At 34.4% G+C, this 16186-nt stretch overlaps 1 protein-coding gene across 1 annotated transcript; it reads right to left on the bottom strand.

Annotated features, from left to right (window-relative positions):
* Positions 1-7081: 7081 nt before the first annotated feature.
* On the bottom strand, positions 7082-9767 carry LOC149806293 (putative sperm motility kinase W). Its single transcript, XM_089951237.1, has one exon. The coding sequence runs from the start codon at positions 8498-8500 to the stop codon at positions 7658-7660; it is 843 nt and encodes a 280-aa protein (XP_089807363.1). The 5' UTR covers positions 8501-9767; the 3' UTR covers positions 7082-7657.
* Between the last annotated feature and the right edge of the window lie 6419 nt (positions 9768-16186).

Below are 16186 nucleotides of genomic sequence, written 5' to 3'. Positions count from 1 at the left end.
ATCTATCTTTTTCGCATTTGAATTTTCAGCTGTACAATATTTAATGTTGCCCTTTTTTTGCTTTTTTATCGGTTAACCGAGTACAGTTATTCATTGATGCAAAAACAAAAAATAAATCTGTATTGCTTATCTGTCTCATGTTGTGTGAGGTGTTAGTCACGGTTGCTGCTAAAGTAAGGCAGCTCTACGTATTGTATTGGTCAGTTTTAAAACTAGCCGGATATAACGTTTTAAGATCAATTTCTTTAGGAAGGGAGATAAATCATTTGGTCTAGTACCAGTTGTTTCTGGTGCAAAAAGGCAGTCCTTAAACTGATGATGGAGATACAATGGAATCTCGATATCTACTTTAAAAAAAGAAACAACAAAAAAAAAACATTACTATTATCGAGCATTTCCAACGAATTTTCTTCTACCATGCAATTTATCTTCTGCCTATCTAATATTTCTGCCTCCAGTCTTACAAAATTTGCGGCATCGAGGTGCATGATATATGATCTTGATTTTATCTCATGTGACTCTCAATCATTTGTATCTTGTCATCTTCGTCTGCATGGAATTTGTGGTTGGCTTTACCATAACTACATCAAGTAATGAATTATCAGAGAAGGTCGATGTCCCTTAAGCAATTCTAATTAATGGCCTGATATTTTCAGACTAGCATTATGAACTAGCCTTGGTGTACTATATTGGTAAACACTTGGCAACGTATGTATTGCTTTAGCCTGCCCAAATGTCCCACAACATTAAAGCATCCTTTTAGATGCAATGATCTTGAATAACACTAATGTTTGAAGGTTAAAATGTTCCTTTACATCATGTACATGCGGGTAATTGATATTTAATATTTTGGAAACGCTAAGTGATGCGGTAAAGGTTTCATTGGGTGATGTAGTTGTTTAATTGGACAGTATAGCTGTTTCATTGTGTGGTATATCTGTTTCACTGGGTGGCGTAGCTGTTTCATTGGGTGGCGTAGCTGTTTCATTGGGTGGTATATTTAATTGGATAGCAGGGATGTTTAAGTGGGTGGTATAGCTGCTTCATTGTATACTTAACAAAGATTCAAGCATTTGTAAGGGCAAATGTATTTCCTCAGATATATGGATTTCAGGCCAACATAATGCTTTTTTTCTTACCCGATTCTATTTTTTATTTCTGGCTGAGTTTATGGGAAACAGAATCTATAGAGCTTACGCAGACTTTGTATACTTATATATATATATATATATATATATATATATATATATATATATATATATATATATATATATATATATATATACATACATACATACATACATACATACATACATACATACTTCAGTTGGCGTTCGAAATTTATTGTTTGGATGGATTATTTGAACCTATTTTCCTTTCTGGCCATTCCATGTTTGCGGGTTCACATAATAACATCACATGTTCCAGTCTTAGTTGGATTAAACTGTGCTTCTGTGGCTTACAACTGTTGTCCTAATTTAGCTAAATATTAACATATTTTCGTCTTGTATTAACGGCTTTAGATAGTATATGACAGCTACGTAAACCAGACTAGAAATGTCATTCATAAAAAGCAGACTTAGAGGAAATTCTACATCATAGCAAGATTGTAGAGTGATATATGTAAATACAGCAGATTATTATTATTATAATAGTTTGCTGTTATAATGTATTTTTGTTATCTAGCGACTGGTAAGAAATATCGATTTTAATTCTACAACGGTTATAGTGAATTCACTATATTCGTGCAAAGGTTCTATGTCTCGGTTGAGACAAGAGAAACGACAGAGCAACGCATCATCCCGCAATGTTGTGTTCTAGACGCGAGACAAGAGAGGATACGAATTTTTCTCACTCAAGCCACAATATTGATTGAGATAAAACATGTATGAAGGACGATTTTTTTCATGCGTGTAACATGGACGTTAGAGTAATGACACATTCATGTCGACAAGTCTACATCACTTCACTTTTTCAAATACTTCTGAAAGAACGACTTGACAATAACAAGCACAAATTTCTTTGTGAAAATATATATCAGGTATACCTTGGGGAAGTAGTCTTGATCTCCAATTAGTCAATAGCATTTCCTCATTTAAACAGGTAACATCTTGCTGAGGACGTACGTGTTGATCTCCCCATAACCAACAGCATTTCCTCCTTCCAAAGCAAACAACATCTTGCTGAGGACGTACGTCTTGATCTCCCCATAACCAACAGCATTTCCTCCTTCCAAAGCAAACAACATCTTGCTGAGGACGTACGTCTTGATCTCCCCATAACCAACAGCATTTCCTCCTTCCAAAGCAAACAACATCTTGCTGAGGACGTACGTCTTGATCTCCCCATAACCAACAGCATTTCCTCCTTCCAAAGCAAACAACATCTTGCTGAGGACGTACGTCTTGATCTCCCCATAACCAATAGCATTTCCTTCTTTAAACAGGTAACATCTTGTTGGGAGAAGCGTGTCTTTAACCCACCAACCCACCCACTTCCCGTTACCGACAGCATCTATTTCAGTTTTTTAAACATGCAACATCTTGCTGGAGAAGTATATATTGAACTCCCCCACTTAATGGTAGCAGTTATTTCCTCGTTTAAAAACAAACAACATAACGTACGTGTAGAAAGCTATGGAGACTGTCAATGTCCTTGCAGTTTAATTTCCAATATTAATAAACTTTGCACATAAAACGACAAACTGTGTACTAAATTTGCATTATCCTGTGCGGGAAATACCGTTCCAGCATTACTCGATGATGTATGCTTCCGTTAATTCAGTACCACAACAGTGTCTCCATTCTATGGATAGAATAGATTGGGAAATTATATCAGATATTATGCCAACTCCTCTAAGTGTAACATATAGCCCGCCAGCCCATTTAGACTAAACTTGACTACACTTGACTCGATACCCCTAAGATCAACAGTAGTCCTGTTGTTTACAATTAAGGCATACATATCGTGAATAATGCCCATAGGAACTATTAGACTCTATTACCATGAAATGATGTTTTTATGAAGCTTTAATGTATTAAATTCAAACTTCAATAAAGTATGAACTCAAGAAACATTCATTAAAAAAAAAGTTTCTTAAACATAGCAATACTGTAGAAGCAGCACGTTATGGAATAGTCTAGGGTTGCATCTTCACCATTATGTGTCTGGAATTTGTTAAGAGAGTCATCCAAAATCTAATTAACACCATGTCAACCTTTTTGAAAACTACCAAACATATGATGTTGTAATTACCTGCCTCTATTTTGAGTTCATATGCCAATCATTCTGAAAACTGCCACGCATTTGCCGTGGCAGCAGCAGCCGTGGGCAACTCAAACCGAGTTATCTACATCGTAAATAAACTACATTTCCTCTTAGAACAAAGGCACATGCTGAATGATGTTAATAGCTCTTTAATTTGTGAATGAATGATGCAAAGATCTGTTTAATCAGTGAATAAATGATAACAATAGCTGTTTCATCAGTGAATTAATGGTGAATAAATGATACGAATAGCTGTGTAAACGGCGAATGAACGATACAAATAACTGTTTAATCAGTGAACGAATGATAAAAAATAGCTATTAAAACAGTGAATTAATGATACGAATAGCTGTTTAATCAGTAACCGAATGAAACAAATAGATGTTTAGTCAGTGAACGAATGATACAAATAGCTGTTTCATCAGTGAATTAATGGTGAATAAATGATACAAATAGCTGTATAAACTGCGAATGAATGATACAAATAGCTGTTTAATCAGCGAACGAATGATAAAAATGGCTGTTAAAAAGGTGAATTAATGATACGAATAGCTGTTTAATCAATGAACGAATGAAACAAATAGCTGTTTAAACAGTGAACGAATGATACAAATAGCTGTTTAATCAGTGAATCAATGGTGAATAAATGATACGAATAGCTGTGTAAACGCTGAATGAATAATACAAATAGCTGTTTAATCAGTGGACGAATGATAAAAATAGCTGTTTAATCAGTGAATTAATGACACGAATAGATATTTAATCAGTGAACGAATGATATAAATAGCTGTGTAATCAGTGAATGAATGATACAAATAGCGGTTTAATCAGCAAATGAAAGATGTAAATAGCTGTTTGGTCAGTGAATCAGTGAAGAAGAAATATCTGTGTTGCGGCTGATGTACACAGAGGTAATGGATTTCAAATAAGGAATATATCCTTTAAAGTCAAGTCGTATTTTTCTATTATTATTATTATTATTACTACTATTATTGCTGTTGACATTAGGACTAGCGTCTGTGTCAGATCTTCTAATACATCCAGTATTTTCTGGGTAACATGGTCATAAGTCTTTATATAATAAAAGATAATGGCGTGAAAACTAAAATTCTTACCAAAAATGGGATAAACACGTTTTTAAATATTTTATAAAAAGATTAAAAAATACATTTGTCCCACTCAAAATCATTTAATTTGTAATTCCCGTAGCTATCACATGCAGTCTTTTCTTAAAATTCTATGAATTTTTATGTTTTCGTTTCTTTGAAACATGCATCCTTCTACTTTTGAATCTAAATAGAATCGTTTTGTGGCGGTGCCTCGTGGAATTTTAAATAAATGTCAGAAATGCAGTTATTCTTATGCGTTGCTGATATTGGCAATTTGTGTCAAAAAAAAGTGTCACAATGATTTATTGATCAATCCGTCATATGAATACAGACGGACTATCTCATATGAATGCAGACGGACGATCTCATATGAACACAGACTGTAGAATGAGATAATGATGTAATTATATTGCCGACTCAAAGTTAAGGTCATTCTGGTCGTTTGGTTTTAATTAAGTTAGCCATGTACAAATAGAGTCAGTAGAAATTGCAGTCTCACGCTGAATTACCTACCGTGTCATCGACTGAATCAGGAAAATGACCGAGTTCACAAGGAGTAGTCAGAATTAGGAACATGGTGAAAAGAAATAATAATGCTAAGTTAGTTTTCTCCTGGTTCGTACATCTTTAAATCTTTCATCCGTAGCATGATCGTCATATGCATTAGATATTTTTTTTTACTAGTCTCTATTATTTTAGTTTCGGTATATTCAGTATTCATTTTTTTTAATAACCTCGTATTATTTTAGGGTCTGCTTCTGAGAATAAACAATCCAAAACTTACCTAGAATTGCTTCTCCTAGACTGTGCACATTCGAGCCAGTTTTACAGTTGGAAAGGCATTTACTTAACTACAGAATTTAATCTTGTAACAATATAATAAGTAGCCTATAACATTAGTCCATAATTAATCTTTTAACATTGTAAGTAGCATATATCATTAATCTATAATTAATCTTTTAAGAGTGTAGTAAGTAGCATGTACCATTAGTCCATAATTAATCTTTTAACTGTGTAGTAAGTAGCATACACCATCAGTCCATAATTAACCATGTAACGACGTAATAAGTAACCTATAATATTATAAATTGCCTTTTATCTATAGTCACCATTGCCAGAGGATACATTTCTCTGCTTACAAGTAATCAGTTAAAAAATGATGGTACATACATTCTTTACGAGCTTGTCACTGTCATACCGCATGCCAGTAGCCATTCTCTCTCTCTCTCTCTCTCTCTCTCTCTCTCTCTCTCTATATATATATATATATATATATATATATATATATATATATATATATACATACATATATATACATACATATATACATACATACATGCGCATATGTGTGTGTGTGTGTCGCATCCAATATGATGTGACTATTAGGAAAACTTGTTGCACGATCAAATGTTTATGAAGACTTGTGTGGCAATTAGATGGGCCATTTAAAATATTTCAAACTTCGTCATTGATGTGCTCCTTTTTCTGCACATTGTAGATCGAGCTGTAAGTAGTTTTTAGAGAGAAAAACGTGATTTTACTTCAAGAGTTCCATCAACGATTTTTATCACTTCTAAACTACTCTTTTAAATTATCTTTATCCATTGTTATCTAAAATCAAATTAATCGAATCTCATGCTTTCTACATGACGCTAAAATGTCATGTGGGTACTTTCACGCATGATTCCTAATTTTGTATTACCAAGTTCGGATCACTCTAGAGAGAGCAAGGAAGATAGCATGCGGATATTAAAGTCATTAGGAATGTATGCAAGTTGTATATTTTAGTGTTGCTAATCTTTTCAATCGGCAGAAATCATGTATCTTTGAGGTAACAACCTTATATTCCTATTCGTGCACAACCTTAAATTCATGTCTGTGGACAGCATTACATTCCCATTTGTGTACAACCTTGCATTCTTATTTTTGTACAACCTTACATTCCTATTTGTGTACAGTCTTACATTCCTATTTGTGTACAACCTTACCTTCCTATTTGTGTACAACCTACAACCTTACATTCCCATTTGTGTACAACCTTTAATTCCTATTTGTGTACAACCTTACATTCATATTTGTGTACAACCTTACATTCATATTTGTGTACAACCTTACATTCATATTTGAGTACAACCTTACATTCCTATTTGTGTACAACCTACAACCTTACATTCCCATTTGTGTGCAATCTTACATTCCTATTTGTGTACAACCTTACATTCATATTTGTGTACAACCTTACATTCATATTTGAGTACAACCTTACATTCATATTTGAGTACAAATTTACATTCCTATTTGTATACAACCTACAACCTTACATTCCCATTTGTGTACAATCTTACATTCCTATTTGTGTACAACCTACAACCTTACAGTCCTATTTGAGTACAACCTTACATTCATATTTGAGTACAACCTTACATTCCTATTTGTGTACAACCTTACATTCCTATTTGTGTACAACCTACAACCTTACATTCCCATTTGTGTACAATCTTACATTCCTATTTGAGTACAACCTTACATTCCTATTTGTGTACAACCTTACATTCATATTTGTGTACAACCTGCAACCTTACATTCATAATTGTGTACAACCGTACATTCCTATTTTTATACAACCTTACATTTATGTGTGTGCACAAGCTCGTCAGATCAGGATGAAGCTAAGAAAACACAATGTGCCATTGATGACGTAAATGCCAAGACTATCAGACATTTATTTCCGTTATTGTTTCTGAATAGTTGCTAATAGGCAATAATTTAACGTATGGTAATGCAACACGCAAGGGACCAACAACAGTATCCACAATTTGACCATACTTCACCTCCAACAGATCAATATAAACTCGTAGGATAAACAGAAGTTAAAATTGATCAGAACTGCATAAATATATAAAATGGACATAAAATATAAATTGGACATAAGATATAAATTGGACGTAAAATATAAATTGGATGTAAAATATAAATTGGACATAGAGATAACCTACTCATAATATCGCTTTATTACCTGACGGATTAAAGCGACAACAATACAAAACGCTGTTTAAATCGACGATTTATTTAATTGAATTTACGTACCCGAGCCTTCACAGAAAATAAATAATTCGCCATCTTAATTTGTGCGTGCGAATTCTCACACTAAAAGCAAATATATATAACGAAATAGAGTGCCTAATCAAACGAAATGCTTCTATGTTAGTTTAATTTATCCTTTGTTATCAGTCCATTTCTGAAAGCTATACAAATACCAGTCAGTTTGCTATTGGAGTTCGTTAAGTATTCATTGCTAAATGTTTTAGGAGCTCTTCTATTGTCACTCTCAAAACCGGATTTATTACCAGACATTTCTCAAGCACTTGCCCTACCAGAGTAGACTTCTCAATGTTGTCTGTAAACCGTTCTACAAACCCTCTCCAAGTTTGCTCCATTTGGTCTTGAAGAACTTTGGGTTCCAGTCCCTTGTAGGGGACATCTAGGTACACAATATAGCACAGGAGAATTCCAAGACTCCAGATGTCGGCCGGACGAGCCAGAAAGGGTGTCCTTGCTAACACTTCAGGTGCAAGGTAAGAAGTATTTCCCAAGAAATCTGCACAAAGAATATCCCCAGAACCATCCCTTGAACAACATCTCACGGCAAGCCCGAAGTCCGCAATCTTGACAACGTTGTCCCGTGTTAGAAGAATGTTCCCGGGGGTCAGATCACGATGAGCAACGCCGCGAGAGTGGATGTAGTTCACGCCCTCTAGGATCTGATTGTATATGTCCAGGATGTAGGCAATGGAAAGCGGTCCTTCGTCCTGACATACCTTTTCAAGATTTTCTTTTTCGGCATATTCCATGATGATATCAACCCTGTTGTCTCTCAACACGATGTCTCTCAGCTGAATTATGTTTTTGTGTCTCACATTATTGAGACACCATATTTCACTCATTATGTATGGGTCATCTAACACAATTCCCCTGAAAACGATTTGTTTCATGGCATAAATCTTCTTTTCGGAATGTGAAAAAACTTTATATATGTCTCCAAAGCTGCCATAATCTATCATCGTCATTATTTTGTATTGTTCCTCTTGTAATGAATTATCCTTGATTTTTATCGAATCTTCCATGTTGCATTCCTTTCGTGGTTTATTCTATTTTATTGTTAGTGATTATTTTCTCACTTCGACCTTAAAGTTCGAGGGAGCTGCTCAAATCAGTTCATGACCGTTAAGAAAATCACTGCATAGTCTCTAAATTTAATTCTGCCCTCTTTCCAACGGAATAATTATTCGATATTTGCCTCCTTTCAACACAAAAATTATTCGAGATAATTTTGTTTCAGATAAGTCCCACCTGTTTATCCACTTAAAACCTATTTTATTTAAATATTTGTTCACTTACATTAAGAAATAAGTACATCCATGCGCGCGATTGTTTATAACGATCCTGTACGATCTAGCAGAATGTATAAAATATATTATTCCACTCCGACTTAGCATTTGTTTCCCCTATCGTCCATAATTAATTCAAATTGCTGTGTTTATCGCATGTCACTGATATATTTCGGCTTGCAACCAGAAGATTGTGTGCTCTCGAAAGAAAAAAACATCACGTGGTCCCGATCGATGTTATGTTGGGCCGACTGAGTCGACGAGCAACCTCTATGTTACCTACAGGTAAGTGATTATAACTCTCTGTTTGTATGTATTAGAATGTGGTAGTTAATAATTCCCTTCTTTCAGTTTAGGAAAAAACGAAAAGAGAAAAGTAAAAGTGACTGATTTAATGTCGCTGAGGCAAGTTGATTGATCTTTATCGAATTCTGCAAATCCACACAGCAAGTACAGGCTGATAATATCAGAGAACACATTTTTTATCTTATTGGCAGGCGAAAGTAAGCCAAGCAGCCACAGCAGTCGGTGAAATTAAAATGGCAAGCCCCACTGAGTGGCTGTTAAATAAAGTTATCTTAATTTTAATGTTATCACTGACTGGAGAATATTCAGCATGAACTTGTTCGATTAAGTCTATTTCTTTGTTCCTTCCTCAAATGTTTTTGGCAAGCTGTCAAATTTTGATCCATGGTGAGTTTTTTTAATTTTCACATTGTGCTTTAACAAACTGTATCGAATATTACATTGCAATTCAGAAAATGAGATTTATCAGACAGCAACTATTTCAAATATGTATTTTTTAATTCTCAGAAATTCATGTCACCTTAATTCTCATGGGGTGTGGGGGTTAGCGTTGAATTCAAACTTTACGATGGGCGCACGTTCCAGTGATTATTATTTGCCTTGGAGTATCTTCATGGTACTATTCTCATTTTATTCAATAATGACAATTGCATATCTCTCTCTCTCTCTCTCTCTCTCTCTCTCTCTCAATGAGATGAAGCGTGTATCGTTTTACTAATTAATGGGTGATAGTGGTTGTGTCTAACTGAATAATGGTAGCTTTATGATAGTGGTTGTGTCTAACTGTGTAATGATAAATTGATGATAGTGGTTGTGTCTAACTATGAAATGATAACTTGGTGATAGTGGTTGTGTCTAACTGTGTAATGAAAATTTGGTGGTAGTTGTGTGTAACTGTGCAATGATAGCTTGGTGATAGTGGTTGTGTCTAATTATGAAATGATAATTTGATGATAGTGGTTGTGTCTAACTGTGTAATGATAACTTGATGTTAGTGGTTGTGTCTAACTATGTAATGATAACTTGTTGATAGTGGTTGTGTCCAACTGTGTAATGAAAATTTGGTGGTAGTTGTGTGTAACTGTGTAATGATAGCTTGGTGATAGTGGTTGTGTCTAACTATGAAATGATAATTTGGTGATAGTGGTTGTGTCTAACTGTGTAATGATAACTTGATTTTAGTGGTTGTGTCTAACTGTGTAATGATAAGTTTATGATAGTGGTTGTGTCTAACTGTGTAATGTAACTTGATGTCAGTGGTTGTGTCTAACTGTAATGATAAATTGATGTTTGGGTTTGTGTCTAACTATGTAATTATATCTTGGTGATAGTGGTTGTATCTAACTGTGGAATGCCAACTTGGTGATAGTGGTTGTGTTTAATTGTGTTATGATAACTTGTTGGTAGTAATTGTGTCTAACTGTGTAATGATAACTTGGTGATAGTGGTTGTGTTTAATTGTGTTATGATAACTTGGTGGTAGTAATTGTGTCCAATTGCTTAATGATAATGAATTTAAAAGATGGTGCTCCCCAATTAATGCTTCAATTGTATGGATCATGATAATCATAGGGGAAATGTCTTTAGCTAATCTACCTACGTACTTGTATTTTCTATTTTGGGTAAATGCCATATTCTCTAATAATAGCGGGCATCTAAATAATAGTGCATGTACACTCGCCTGTGTGAAATTCAAGACAATTTAAGCAACGAAGAATTAAATGACAGAAACAAAACGTTGTGTTACCCTTGTCTTATTAATATATTTGTTATAAATCTTACTTAAAAGGCTTGTTCGTTAATTACTTAAAATATAATAATATGCAACATAAGCCAGTGGTTCTCAAGCAAAGCTTGCCAATATACGGATATCATAGTTAGCGGTAAATATACGGATATCATAGTTAGCGGTAAATATATGGATATCATAGTTGGAATTACATCACAATTAATACTTCCAGTTCAGTACCCACGAATGTAGTTCTAGTCTATTTTTAGAACATTTTTTCCTCTCTCATTTTGGTGGTGATAGAAGAGTTTTATTTATGCATTTTTGGTAGGGATTTAAAGGTAACTGTTTATTCTTGATAATATGAGCTCAGGGTGTTGTTGTCTGTGTGTATTTTGGCGACAGTGCACAGTGAGTAATAAGGCCTTGGTGATGATCCGGAAGTGAAATATGTGTTCTGTTTACATGCTGTTATGTTGACAGTCAATCATCTGAAAAAAGAGCAGGTCAACCTTTGATAAGAACTTCACCGTGAAGTCATCTTTGAAGGTATTTTAGATTAACATATGATTTTTATTGATTGTCACACAGTGGAAAGGTCAGTACTGAGAAACAAATGTAGAGAACATATAGTAAAATTAATTGTGTACTATGTCCAGTTAGCGGTAAATATACGGAGATCATAGTTAGCGGTAAATATACGGAGATCATAGTTAACGGTAAATATACGGAGATCATAGTTAGCGGTAAATATACGGAGATCATAGTTAGCGGTAAAGACTCAATGTTATAGATAAAGTTTGGTTTCAATTTACGGAGGTCATAGTTACCGGTAAAGACTCAATGTTATAGATAATGTTTGGTTTCAACACATTTAAGATATATGGAAACGATTCGGAAAAGAGCTGAGACTTTGTCCACTTAGTTTTATCCTCTCAGCTGTGTGCTTTCCGACTTCAGAATGAAGCATACTGCACATCTTAGTCTACTTTGAACGACTATATTACTTACTATCTTATCATACAGGGTCATTCTTCGAGCATAGCATACAATTTAAACCACATTTATTGGAAATCTCATATTTTAACATGGCAAGATTTTAGTCAGTATTTAAAACTGCCTAAATCATTAAGTAGAATAGTAAAGTAAAAGAATTCAAAGATTACCTAATGTTATATGGAAAAAATAGCAGCAAAAGATGAAAGCATGAGGATGAAATAGAAGCATCCTTGGCAGATAAATATTATGGTGAGTAGATCTTTGAATGTATTGTCCAGCGTTTTGAACCAGCAGTATGCTTGATGGTGCACAGGTAGCTGACGTGAGCTTAATGTTGAACAAATCAATAATCTGAAGGAAAAATAATCCTACCGAGTGACGTGATTCCCTCAGATTGCCCCTATTATCTATTTGAACCGTTCTGACATAGGATCCTTTCTTTAATTATATAAAGAGACGCGCTAAGTAACTTCCAAACACTTCTTTCTACACCTTACGACCGATCGCCGGCTGCTATTTCTGTCCTTGAAGGCACACAACCATAATCCATGGCTTGTTTTTACTCCTGATACATTTTCCTATTCATCAAGCCATCGTTGACTTTTCTGCGTTGCACCGAAATGATGTTACGGGTCCAAAACTTTAGAATTGCGCGACTTTTGTCGTCCTTGACAAAGACACGTTCACCTACAACTGTCAGTACTTACTGAGAGATATGGTGTATGCGACTCGACATTATTTGACTAATCTGAGAACAAGGGTAGGTGCAAAAGTAAGTTTCTAGTTACCATTCACTCGATTCAACTCACCTTGTCTCTCGTATATTATGATAGACTGCGTCCTATGTCAGAATTGATCAAAGGAGTAATCTTTGGTAATTTTGTCACTCGGCATGATTTTGTCCTTCAGATTATTACTTTTCCTCAACATTAAGCTCCTGTGAGTTACTTTTGTGTTGGAGCCGTTTTGCGCAGAATCGCAAAAGATGTAGTTAACTTTGGAAAAGATGAATATCACGTGAACGACATTGCGTCAGAGATGAAATTGCGTTTAATTCTACGAAATTAGAGGTATAGACTTTTCAATTCTTATTTGAAAATGTTTCAATATACAGCTAAAAGAAGTCATAAAAGCCACGTGGACACTTCAATTTACGTTGGTTTAAGGCATCGACACACGAATAGAATAGTCAACTGACATTCCATCATTGATAAATATTGTGTTAAGAAGTTGGAAGCATTGTCTTTGGATATTATCGATCATGAAAGTTAAAAGTCTTTATTGATGCGAAGTCGATGTGTAGCTATTAGTAGACTGATTTTCATATTTCAAGTACAGATGATGTCCAGGTGTGCCGGAGTAATCTGAACAATAAATAAAAAATAAATGTCCAACCGATCTATGGTTCATTAGAGATAAATATCTACCATAATTTATTCATCAGAGCCACGTGAACATTTACACTTTTATTAATATTCAACATGAACTTGTCATGTCGTCATCGATGTATTGTTCAAAGAAGGGCCGGATTTAGACATGGGGAGATCCTAAGCTATGGGAAGCTGTAGAGGCCCTATTTGGTAAGTGTTAACAGAGAATAAGGCTGTAAAATAAATCTGTAATTTTGAGAGACCCCTTCAGGCTGTGAGGCCCTAAGTTGTTGATTCTATAGCTTATGCCTAAATCCGGCCCTGTTACAAAGTCATATGGATGTAAGGGTTGGCTGCATGTACATGTATGCATATACATTATAGATGGACATCTGTAGTAACAACAAAATATTCTTTTCAAGCGAAGACATGTATAACTTGAAAAGTCGGTTGATATAGTATTTATTTACGTCAATGCAAAACAGGAGTGATTTATTATGATTAATTTTAGCCTAGAAGCACGCTCAATAGGCTGTAAATATACACGATAATTATTTAATTTGAGTTCAGAATTAGCTGAACATGAAACTGGATTATATGTATACATAAGAAAGAATAATGCAACCCTAAAGTTCATCGGTATCTAACCATAACACAGATTCATACCGCTGTGATACATACATACATTTTCCTTCTGATAATTAATACCTGCGTGAAGAACAGACACAGCAATGCCTACACTGATAGAATGAAGGCAATGCTATATATAAATCACGGTGTGTAACAATTATAAAATCTGCATGAAATATACTGGTTTCTCAACTTCAAAGGGGAAAAAACATGACCGATATGTTATAAGCTTAAGAAGTTTTACTCATTCTTGGCATGTCGTGCAAGTCATGGACGTAAGGTTTCTAAGTGAAAAATTATTTGAGACAAGATGTTTAAATAATGAGCAAAATTTCTTTTCCGTACTCAAGTAATAAAACTTAAACTGTATTGTACCAACGGCTTAAAAGTTGAAAATGCCTATAGATGCGGATAATTACCTGTTAATAAGCCAGACATCCGTTTTGAATTGGTATGCATCCTCCCTGAAAGCTCATGTGGAACTGTTACAAGACTTCATCTTTGTCAAGAATTATTCAGAAAAATATGTCAACCTATGTGCGCTTCATTTGCCCTATCCATGATGTCTCTAGCATAACTAGCAAAAAGATAGGGTCATGATAGCATTATATTTACAAGGTATTATATCGACGAATTTATCTGGCAATCAAAGATTTTGGTGCTGTTTCTACTAGTAAGCCTTAATGATATCATTTGAACAGCTTTTTGAAAAACATACTTTTTAGTTTGAAACAAGTTTAGTTAGTGGATATATCTTGTCAGTGTCTTGGATAAGTTAATGGGTATATCTTGTCAGTGTCTTGGATAAGTTAGTAGATATATCTTGACAGTGTCTTGGATAATTTAGTTAGTGGATATATCTTGGCAGTGTCTTGGATAAGTTAGTTAGTGGGTATATTTTGGCAGTGTCTTGGATAAGTTAGTGGGTATATCTTGGCAGTGTCTTGGATAAGTTAGTTAGTGGGTATATTTTGGCAGTGTCTTGGATAAGTTAGTGGGTATATTTTGGCATTGTCTTGGATAAGTTAGTTGGTGGGTATATCTTGGCAGTGTCTTCGATAAGTTAGTGGATATATCTTAGCAGTGTCTTGGATAAGTTAGTGGGTATATCTTGGCAGTGTCTTGGATACGTTAGTTAGTGGGTATATCTCGGTAGTGTCTTGTATTCGTTGGTGGGTATATCTTGGCAGTGTTTTTGGATAATTTAGTTGGTATATCTTGGCAGTGTCTCAGATAAGTTAGTGGGTATATCTTGGCAGTGTCTTGGATAATTTAGTAGGTATATCTTGGCAGTGTTTTGAATATGTTAGTGGGTATATCTTGGCAGTGTCTTGGGTAAGTTAGTTAGTGGGTATATCTTGGCGGTGTCTTAGTTAAGTTAGTTAGTGGGTATGTGTTGGCAGTGTCTTGGATAAGTTTAATGATCTTCGTTCCATGATATTAGGTTGAAGTTAAATGCTATAACTAAGAATTGTGTGTTGCACCAACAGTATTTTTGTAAAATATATTAACTCGAACGTGCTTGAACTATTAGCTGTTACCAAATTTGGTATGTGGAAGTTTCTGGTTTTGGTAGTCAGCTGTTAAAAATAAAATTATTCTTTCGACAAGCCGTTGTTTTTGCCATGGATTTCAACCTATAAAACCGTGCTTGTAATTATGAATATAAAGAAATGCATCCGTTTTAACTACCATGCTTGTAATTACGAATATAAAGAAATGCATCCGTTGTAACTACCATGCATGTAATTACGAATATAAAGAAATGCATCCGTTTTAACTACCATGCTTGTAATTATGAATATAAAGAAATGCATCCGTTGTAACTACCATGCTTGTAATTATGAATATAAAGAAATGCATCCGTTTTAACTACCATGCTTGTAATTACGAATATAAAGAAATGCATCCGTTGTAACTACCATGCATGTAATTACGAATATAAAGAAATGCATCCGTTTTAACTACCATGCTTGTAATTACGAATATAAAGAAATGCATCCGTTGTAACTACCATGCATGTAATTACGAATATAAAGAAATGCATCCGTTTTAACTACCATGCTTGTAATTATGAATATAAAGAAATGCATCCGTTGTAACTACCATGCATGTAATTATGAATATAAAGAAATGCATCCGTTTTAACTACCATGCTTGTAATTATGAATATAAAGAAATGCATCCGTTTTAACTACCATGCTTGTAATTATGAATATAAAGAAATACATCCGTTTTAACTACCATGCTTGTAATTATGAATATAAAGAAATGCATCCGTTGTAACTACCATGCTTGTAATTATGAATATAAAGAAATGCATCCGTTTTAACTACCATGCTTGTAATTATGAATATAAAGAAATGCATCCGTTTAAAACAATCATTT

Source organism: Sinohyriopsis cumingii, chromosome 2 (genome assembly GCF_028554795.1).
Source record: "Sinohyriopsis cumingii isolate HCF-2022 chromosome 2, ASM2855479v2, whole genome shotgun sequence".
NCBI lineage: Eukaryota > Metazoa > Mollusca > Bivalvia > Unionida > Unionidae > Sinohyriopsis > Sinohyriopsis cumingii.
This window is presented reverse-complemented; position numbering and strand designations above follow the sequence as displayed.

Coding starts and splice junctions, on each gene's coding strand:
- LOC149806293 (XM_089951237.1), bottom strand. CDS start 8,500: ATGGAAGATTCGATAAAAATCAAGGATAATTCATTACAAGAGGAACAA.